A 9,786-nucleotide genomic window follows, 5' to 3' on the forward strand; every position below is an offset into this window, starting at 1 on the left:
TAATCAAACACACTCTTATTTCTAGCAGCAAAACTGAGCACTTAATTTATCCACTTTCATTGCAATCTGGACCCCTTATGGTTGATAATACATTGGCTTGCTCCTCCGGAGCGATTTTCCGTCTGCCATTGCAGTGGAAACATAAAACAAAATGTATTCCAGCACAAGCATTGCAAAGAGTATTTGATTGAGTTAAGGATATCCCTTGTAAGAGTTTTCTTAGCTTTCCCTTTTCGTGCAATCCTACGACTGCATCAGCCCCTCCAATGTTTCTACCTCTGATGAAAACCCTCGGGGGAACTACTCGACTTCCGAGTACTCTCCACAGCTCGTCTCTATATTCCAAGTGCATCGAAACATCTCTTTCGTAGTGAACTACTCTAAAACTCTCCAAAAGAAACCGGATTGCATTACAGTCTTCGAAAGTTTTCCAGATTCCTCTCAGGCCGGTGGTGTAGGGTATGACTGAATCAGTTCCATCTGGAGGACATCTCTCTTCAAAGTCCGTTAGAGATGGGAATTCATCATTATCCTCCTTCCTTTCACGGCTTCCAGAATCTTCCATGCCATTCAGCTTGCAGCAAGGTGCATGAATGAGTTCAGAATGGCCCTCGATTTCTCCCATTAGTGGTTGACAAGCTGATTTGCCAATCTCTAATAAATGATCAACCTCGGATAATAATTGTACCTGATGTTGATCTTATGTAGGGTCGAAACTTTTCATCATATGGCACATTGTTTACGAGTCCTGATACACTGATATTGCTGGCTAATTAGTTAGGAAGATTTTCATTGCTGTGTTCTTTGTGAGAAGTTGAGGCTTGAAAGAATGAAAAACTAGGCCTTGTTTCTGAGCGATTGTCGAAATGTTTTTGAGCTTACTAAGGATTCACGCTTTCACGTTCTTTCTTGAATAGGGATCACATGTGCTGACAACAAACTAATTAGAGAAGACTCTCGAATCACCTCACTTCAACACGTCCCTTCACTATGGACTCATAATTCAGTCCCAAGGAAGCCAAAGCAGCCCTTTTTTTATTTGGTTCCTTCCCATTCTTCGTATTAGACTTTTTGGATATAAAGTAGGTTTGGTGATTAAACCTTTTCACCAGCAGCCATGAGCCATGTCCCTGTAAGTCAATACCTTATTTACATGTTCGGTTGGACGATACTAATAAAAAAATTTATCAAAAAATCATCTCAATTATATTCCTTAATCTTTTTCAATATGACACACCAAACAAGCATGTAAAGCAATACTTGGTGAAAGCATATCAGACTTGCATTGCATTTAGGACCGAGCTACATAGCCCGCGCGGGTGATCGCATGATTTACATAATACACGCACATGGGGACCAGGATTATTTTATTCATGGAGGACCCATGTCGGCCATGTGAAAGTGCTGTCACCTAAAGTGTCAACAGTGCGGGTCGTTTGGCCTTTTCCCTGTATTTATAACTAACATAGTCAATGAATATGAATAATTATAAGAATCCCTCTTCGCCTCCTACACAAATAAAAAATATTAAACTAGTTGAGAACCCTATGGAAACTCAATAAATACTCGAATTTCGAACCCAAATTAATGACATGTCACGGTTGTGTGATAGAAATCATTCAAAAAGTGGTCCAAAGATTATTATATACACGTTAGTTAAGGTACATTTCTATGATTACAGAATACATATTGATGGATAACGCTTGAATGTCTTGATTAAGGCCTTGGATACTTCAATCCTGCATGTAAATTAAAGATTGTTTCCATCCACCGCCATCAATACACCACAATAATTTATTTTTATATAAATTTTACATGAACTGTTAGTTTAGGAAACAAACGGTAAGTGCCCACTTGATTTCGAGATGTTCTCAAGAAAGCTCGTAAGTGGAAATTGTAAACAGTCTCAATAAAGAAAAAGGATTAATCAGGATTGACAGATACGAGGTTTATTCCATCAGGAATAGAAACTTTTTATTTACATCTAAAGCCTGGAATTCGATGGAGCGAATCCTCGAGAGCACTTAACTGGAAGCCAAAGTTTCTGATGCCGTAAGCCCAATGCTGAAGTAGAAAGTAATGCAAGTCAATTGCTTCTTGTTCTCATCCACCATTGACATTTTAAGAGTGTACGAACCCTGGGTATGTCAAGAAGAACGTTAGTTCCAAGAAATAAAAATAAAAAATAAAAAATCATGGCACTTTCTCCAATTTTTGTATTTTCTTTGCTTCCCTTTAATCGTTTTCTTTGTTTGTGTCGTGTGGGCAAAATGAATTTTTTCAGTGGATACTCCTCATTTCATCAGAGTGCAATACATGAAGTTAGACTTGACATGGTTTGCAATAACGGGAATGCTAGACATCATCGACATGATACTACTGAAACATAGTAAAAAAAGGTGACTTACGGGTGGGGTAATTCCAGGTAAAGATTGGGAATGCGAAATCACAAAATCACCCACAGAAACTGGACAGGCCGTCTTTGCACAGAGGTCATGGGTCTCACCATGGACATGAAATCCAAAATATGAAACATCAATTGTAAGTTTCCCACCAGAGAATGCCCTATCTGCACGGCAAGTTCAAGGTAAATCTTCAGCTCACAAGAACAAGTTACACTTGAAGCAACATTCAGCAGAATATGCAGCATGTTTGAAATTATAATCTTTAATAAGATTCTCTAATTGCATGGTTTATATCAACTCATTAGCGTGTGATAAATCTTCTTTCATTTGGCAGTCTCTTTTTCTCCACACATTCCAAACTAGGTTATAAAATGCCACCCAACTCAAGTGAAAGGATGAAGAAATACTCTAAATAAATGAAAGCTTGTTGCATTATTGACGAAAGCATAACTGGATATACATCAAAAGGTCTAAAAATGATCAGCATACTAAAAGCACACACAACGGGGTGAAGCCGCAAGATAAAGCCAGTCAATATAAGGAAAATGGTAATGCAAAAGGTCTACATCTACGTCCAAAATGGTGAGAATCAATGAATCCCCAAAGGATTAGCCAACGTGATTATTACTCCCAAAACATGTGAAGAATCACAAGTACAAACTACCATAAAATCTGCTGGGGGTGCGGGTGGGCATTATTAATAATGCCAAATACGTTTCTAGCAAGAAACCAAATGTTGCTCCTTTTTGTTTCTGTCCTAGGTGGATAATTAGAAGCCAAAAAGTAATTAATGCTGTCTTACAGTTCTTAAGCATGGTAGCTAGAAATAGTGTACTTACGGGATAACTATTGTCTTGGCATCAATCAAACATGTTGCTATGAAGAAATAAAAATGCTATTAGAGTTCTCAAACAAAGGAATTGTTACATACTAGATGGCTATCGTCCAAGTAATCAAAGTAGAGTACATTTCGCAGCACCCAGTGATCTCAAAATTTAAACTTGTGCTGATCTAATGCCAATGAGCTTATGATACATTCTTCCATTGATGGTACACGAAAATTAGAGGGAGAAAGTGAGAATTTAGGACAGAATAGGGGATACATAGTGAGCGAGGCATCTAGTCCTACTACTTTATTCATTACCAATAAGTTAGAAAACCAAATTAAACCCATAATGCATACTTTAAAGTCGACCATCAAAGATCAGTAAAAAGACATGCTACTGATGCTTCTCTTTTATACATACGGGAATTGGTCGATAAGAAATATAAAACACAGAAAAATATAGGAGGTATAAGAAGCAGTACCTTTCAGATAAAAGAAATGGATAAGAGGAAAGTTATTAATCTCATCTTCTGGTTTTCCATACAAGATATTAGCACAAGTACTTTACCATTCAAAGGTTATATTGAATAAGAGTAAGAGAGTACTATTCCTCTTTCTTGCAACCTACCTTCCACCTTGGAAAAATGAGATAAAATACACCTCTGTCGCATAAAAACTGGTTCTTTAACTTTTCAAGGCCAAACACTTTGTAAATGGATTTTTTAAATATGCCTTGCCAAAAAATCCGATTCTCGGGAATATTTTGCTGAAGCAAACAAATTTACTGAATGAATTACCATTCATTTAATATTTGGAAACATAATCAAGTGAATGCTAAAATACATATAAATGCTACCATCTTGAGTCTATTTTGCATATAGAGAAGTACCAAAACTAATGAAACTCAATTTGACTAAGTCGAAGTCACGGTATTTTTCGATGAAGGAGTACTATTTTCTAGGAAAATGTTCCGTCCATTTTATATCACAAAGAAGCTATCAGAACAACAAAGTAAACAAAAAATGTTCTCAATTTTTTACTGAAAAGACATGTATGCAAAGTACTCGTAACACTGACAAATGCTTGAGCAGAAAATGAGAATTATAAAAATCAAATTCCAGTGTGTGAAGCCTATGAAATCATGCTATTACCAGAAGATGCAGCAATGCTGAAGGTGGTCTCTTTGCCTCTAGAAATAGGGAAAGGAGTTATCTCGACTCCACTGACCTTAACATCATAGTTAGCCTTCTTATCTGCAATTCATTTGGAGAATGGCAAGACCAAAAAATTATAATCAACAAAACAACATAGAAATAAAGATTTCTCTTAGAAAATTCCTCTTAACAAACCAAATTTTAATTCTTGATTATATTGTTTAAGGTTCCATTATCCAATCAATCATCAAAACAAAAATCTTGGNCGAGTCAACTCGACATTGGACCAGGCGAATAAAGTGTCAAGTGATGCAAAGTATAAGCATAGATACTTTTTTAAAGTGATTCAATATTAAATTGGAATGCTACCGAATAATTGCGTGAAAGATCGGTTATGATTTAGCTTCTCATTTGGGGAATCATGGGTGGTGGAACTTGACATAGTGAGGACTAAAATTTCATAATTTAATTGACAAAATTGTAAGGTTCCCAACACAAGTAATCACTCTTCTGATTTGACCTACATTATTTTAAATTATAATGAGTGAAATACTATTTTTTTTTTTTTTTGAAGAATAAGTAGTTGATAAAGAAAGAACATAATTTGTGTAATATTATTTTATGAAATATTACGTGATTAAAAATATAAGAGAAAAATAAAATTGAATTTAATGGGGCCGAACGGAGGCTTTGCAAATTTCACCTCCAAAACTCAAAATCGCAGAAGCGGGTGAGAGAAGTGGTTAAATTCATCTATTTTCCCAGATTATATATTATTAGGAACATTAAACGGCAAAACAAAATATGAGACTAACTCGCGCCAGGTAGGGTCGAACCTACGACTTTCTGCTTAGGAAACAGACGCTCTATCCACTGAGCTACAGGCGCTACCGTGACTTCTTTGTATTAAAGATAAATACTTTATTTTTGTTTCTTGCTATCAAATTATCAAAATTGCCAACCAACAAGGTGCATTTTAAAAATGTAGCTAATTTTTATTTTACTCGTACTACATGTAAATAATGATTTACATACACATGATGTAAAATATGATTACATCAAAATTTCTTCAATAAAAAATTTATATACATATGTCCACCATCTTTTAACACTTCATCCGTATATAAATCATTATTTATTTAATTCTATTATGCACAAATAGCATTTTTGGTTTTTTTATTCTTCCACCCATTCTCACCACCACAACAAATCGATGATGCACATTTAGTCACCCAAGAGTGGAGAAAATAATGGGGAACTTTCTTGAGCATCTAAAGACCGAGCACGTTTAAGGTGAGGTATTCATGCCAGTGGTACCTTTAAAAAAAAAAAAAAAAAACACACACACACACACACACAGAGTCACTTGTTCAAATGCTCAAATAACCCACATTTTGGAAGGTGATTTTGCTAAATTTTTGTGTGCATAAAGTGAATTTGTGGAAAGGGAGGACTAGAAGATCAATCTCCACTAATAAATTACAGCATAATCGTTTTCTTTTACAGTTCCACCCCTACTAACCATATACGTGACATCTAACAACATAGAAGAGAATTTAGAGATATAACTGTTACATACTTTTTACAACCCCATCAACAAAACCTTGTCATATGTATCACATCATTTATCTGTATGTTTATATATGTAAATTCCCGAGTCATTTCAAGCACTTTGTACAAACAAGCAAAAAGTAAAAGTACAATTGGGACTAGAAACTACTCCATATCCCATTCAAATAATCATAAATCTACCAAACCAACCAAATTTGCAGCGGAAAAAAGAGGTGAAAAAACAGCAGCACAGTATATCTTTTCTGCCTTGCGTTCTCTTCTCCGTATCCCATGTTTATAAATTATTACATTTTCTTTGTGGCGTAGGAGGTATGAGCTTACGACCAATCAGAGTGCAATTGATTCCTTCCTAATTGTATATTTTAACAGGCTTCTCAAAGGTGTGGCGATTCTGCAATCACCAAAAAATGCCCACGAAAAGTAAACCATTGATACACTTGATATTATTAACGAGGAATACATATTTTTTCCCCGGAACAGACAATGTCACCTAGGCAATGCAAGAAGTATACCTGGTTTGCAGCATAAGTCCTCTTAGGGGTAGTATCAGAGTGCTCCAACCCAAGGTACTGCTCCCAAGCACCGTAAACATCTCTCCTCTATGAAAGAATACAAGTAAATTTGCTTTAATTGTTAATGAAGATTCAAGAGAAATGGGATAAATGAAAAGGATTAATAAGAATATAAAGACAGTACTGAAAATAATGACCTGAAAACGGCTGGATACAATGTCTGAGTCCTGAAGATACTCTGGACGTCCCAGCGACAAAAATGCAAATTTCCACTAAATATTAACAGAATAAAGAATCAAATACCCAAAGTCAGTGCTATAAAGCAACTAAATTACAAGCGCAACTACTGTGCAGCACAAAATTTTTTAGAAAGTGCTACATGATTGTACAAAAATGTAAATGTAGTATCCATGTAAACCAGGTAACATAATATACCTTAGAAAACTCCTCGTCTGGAACCTGCAATTTCTTCTGAATCCGGACTTTAACATCCGCTAAAGTTTCGCCTTCATGAATGACCAGAAAGAAGGGTTCCCCAAAATTCTGGACTTGCTATTGAATAACATTGTAATATATATGTTATTATCATGCTCATCATTGTTTGATAATTTCAGTTCTACCCAAAAACAACCATATTGCACTAGATAAAAAATAAAAATATTGATAATCCTCAAATACCATTTGGTTCTGTGCACTCTCTTTTGTGAAATGGTAAACATGAACCAAGCGGTCATTGGGACCCAGCTTTTTCTCTTCTTCTGGAATCTGACAAATAACATATGACAAGAATCCCATCAAAAGTTGTAGCAAAATCAAAATAACTGTTGATGTAGAAAATAATTCATACAAGATTTACCAAACTGTAAAACCATGGAAAATAACGCCAACACATACAAACGACCACTTCCAAATAAATAAACATTGGATTTGAAGTACAAAATCAAAGTGCCTCTTCAACAATTGTGTTAATGATCAAAGTTCAAACTCTACTCAGCTCCATTATTCATATTATTAGATGCAAAAGTCATTAACATGAACTAGGTCCTTAAAGAGAAGAGACAACTTGTATATGCATGTGAGAAAGAGAATGAACAAAAAGTACAAAAGAGCGATTCTAGGAACAAGACAGCTCACCTCCTCAGCCCGCAATGTCCAGTACTGGTCATTTATATTCTCAATTTTCTCATTGAGAGGAAAGATCTGTAGATTTGTCAAGAGAATTGATTACAAAATCTACAAAACTGAACTCAATAAAAATTAAAATCCACTCAACGATAACAAGCAACTGATTTTGTAGCACAGAAATTAATTTACTGGCCACAAATATAGTGGCAACATGTCTTCTAGCAGGGTTTGAAAAACCAAGCAACAATCCATTTCAAAGAAGTGAAACAGAAGCCAATAAAAGATAAAGGCTAAATCATAATCCAACTCAACAAGGCTAGGCCTACAACAGCGTAAAAACACAGAAAAGCTTCAGGATGATGATCACTACCTTATAAATCTTGTGGTAGAAAACTTCAAGCAATCTAAGTTCTGCATTTGGGTGAGACAACTCTACCTGTTTCAGCATACAACAAATGTAAAAAACCTGCCGATTTTTTCTTGCCTTTTCTGGAGGCAGGATCTAAAAAGTACTCTGTAAGTAGGAGCAGAGGTAAAAGCAAGCAACCTGTAAATAGTAATTATTATGAAACTGTAATTGTAATCATAATTTTTTCCCACAAGACTAATGATATATTTTCAACTAATACCTAGGCAAAATTTTATATAAGGTATATATTATAGAACTTTCAGTTAAGCCCTTCTTTGGCCCCCATTAAAATTTCAATACATTTTTCTCTCTTCTTTTCAATCACACATTCTCCAATAAAATAATATGACTCATAAAGCAAAAACTTTTCTTTCTTTTTTAACCACACACTCCCAAAAATTACTATTCCAAAATACATTTGACCCAAATTTCACATTATAGTGGAGGCCAAACAAGGGCTAAGTAAGATCCATAGCCAAACAAGGGCTAAGTAATATCCATAATGTACGATAAAATTATTCACAGCACAGAACTAACCTTTGTTTTGATCTCGTTAAGCACATCTCCAACAGTGCTTTGTTTAGGCAATCTGATGTTGAGAATTACAGCCTGATAGGAACAGTGCACCCTAGATCATATGACTTTATACTCAAATTGGCAAGGAAAGAACAGAGCAGTGGCATCTGTATTTTCACCTACCTCATCCTTTGTGGCATGATGAAAGGCAACTTTCAGAGTTTTAAGGCATTGCAGTTCAGGAAGAGGAATATCCAAAACTTCATAATACAGAATATCAGAGATCTGCACAGGAAAATTATCAATCCATTGACATCATAAGCCAACCTCAAAATTGTCACCCACAGGAACATACTGAGCTCACACTGTGTCAGAGCTACCTGATTGTAGTGGACAAGCATATCTAACAACTGATCAACTGATCTGTATTTGATTGGACTGGGCTTTGGTTGCTGAGAATAGCAATTGTGAGGAGTAAGACGGATTTTAGATGGATCATCCAAACCAAGGTATTGAGCCACTCTTTCCACAACATCGTCATAAGTGTGGTTCTTTGCTCTAGAGATTTATGCCAAAGGTTATAAAACATACAAGACTAATAAAAAAGGTAGCATAGACCGCAATTAAACTAACTGCTAGTAATAGTCAAGAACAGTCCCCAACTGTATCAGAAATTATAACAGGTTAATAAATACTCACAACTCTAGGCTGAAACCATCCTCCTTAGGTCTCTCCAAAGCTCGAAAATGAACAATCTGCCGAGAGTCGATTCATATTAAAAGATAAAAAAAGAGGTCGGAATAATGAAAAAGCACCAAATTAACATGCTTAGTCACTAAAGATATACACAAGAGTTATAAAAGAATAGAGATGTAACTAGCCCTCAAAAATTTGTAGGGACTTGAAAAAGATCTTAGAATACTTTCATGTGAATCTATTATGCTGTCTTATTGGTTACGTTAATTATGTTTATCCATTAAGATGAATAGTATGTGCTACCACAACAAACTAAGCCTTATATACAATAAATTAGGAGTCAACTATGTAAATCCTTTTCCCCCATTCTGTTTGGTTCATTTCCAAATCTATGTGAAGATCCAAATCCTTGAAAACCAATATCCATGTTAGTTTTAGTCTGCCCCTTCCACTTCTAACCAAGTCTATTCAGATTGTAAGTATCATGAAAGGGAGCCGCTTCAAATCTACGAAAGACATGCCAACCTAAGTTGTCATTCATTTAATTTAGAGTCGATTAGTGACACCTCCA

The 9,786-nt window shown here is 35.4% G+C and overlaps 3 protein-coding genes and 1 non-coding gene across 4 annotated transcripts in view; all 4 read right to left on the reverse strand.

Moving 5' to 3' along the window:
- Window positions 1–46: 46 nt before the first annotated feature.
- LOC111373488 (uncharacterized protein At5g39865-like) lies at window positions 47–918 on the reverse strand. The gene has a single exon (XM_022996020.1). It carries the CDS (start codon window positions 623–625, stop codon window positions 47–49), a length of 579 nt encoding a protein of 192 aa, XP_022851788.1. The 5' UTR covers window positions 626–918.
- Window positions 919–1,712: 794 nt separating this feature from the next.
- LOC111373489 (putative phosphatidylglycerol/phosphatidylinositol transfer protein DDB_G0282179) lies at window positions 1,713–6,229 on the reverse strand. The gene is made up of 6 exons (XM_022996021.1): window positions 6,147–6,229; window positions 5,869–5,953; window positions 5,584–5,656; window positions 4,383–4,493; window positions 2,409–2,569; window positions 1,713–2,138 (listed from the first exon to the last, which is right to left on the reverse strand). The coding sequence occupies exons 1-6, from the start codon at window positions 6,227–6,229 to the stop codon at window positions 2,025–2,027; spliced, it is 627 nt and encodes a 208-aa protein (XP_022851789.1). The 3' UTR covers window positions 1,713–2,024.
- TRNAR-CCU lies at window positions 5,202–5,273 on the reverse strand. Its single transcript has one exon. It is a non-coding gene; the product is annotated as a tRNA-Arg (tRNA).
- Window positions 5,840–9,786, reverse strand: part of LOC111373491 (ubiquitin carboxyl-terminal hydrolase 12-like) — a 15,438-nt gene continuing 11,491 nt past the window's right edge. The window contains exons 11-21 of the mRNA XM_022996022.1: window positions 9,219–9,286; window positions 8,900–9,077; window positions 8,703–8,804; window positions 8,541–8,612; window positions 7,965–8,030; window positions 7,604–7,669; window positions 7,148–7,234; window positions 6,905–7,021; window positions 6,667–6,741; window positions 6,470–6,556; window positions 5,840–6,348 (exon numbers count right to left, since the gene is read on the reverse strand). Of these exons, the coding sequence (XP_022851790.1) occupies window positions 6,307–6,348; window positions 6,470–6,556; window positions 6,667–6,741; window positions 6,905–7,021; window positions 7,148–7,234; window positions 7,604–7,669; window positions 7,965–8,030; window positions 8,541–8,612; window positions 8,703–8,804; window positions 8,900–9,077; window positions 9,219–9,286 (960 nt within the window). The 3' untranslated portion in view covers window positions 5,840–6,306. The remainder of the gene's footprint in view (window positions 6,349–6,469; window positions 6,557–6,666; window positions 6,742–6,904; window positions 7,022–7,147; window positions 7,235–7,603; window positions 7,670–7,964; window positions 8,031–8,540; window positions 8,613–8,702; window positions 8,805–8,899; window positions 9,078–9,218; window positions 9,287–9,786) is intronic.

The sequence above is a fragment of the Olea europaea genome, unplaced genomic scaffold, assembly GCF_002742605.1.
Source record: "Olea europaea var. sylvestris unplaced genomic scaffold, O_europaea_v1 scaffold1137, whole genome shotgun sequence".
NCBI classification, from domain to species: domain Eukaryota; kingdom Viridiplantae; phylum Streptophyta; class Magnoliopsida; order Lamiales; family Oleaceae; genus Olea; species Olea europaea.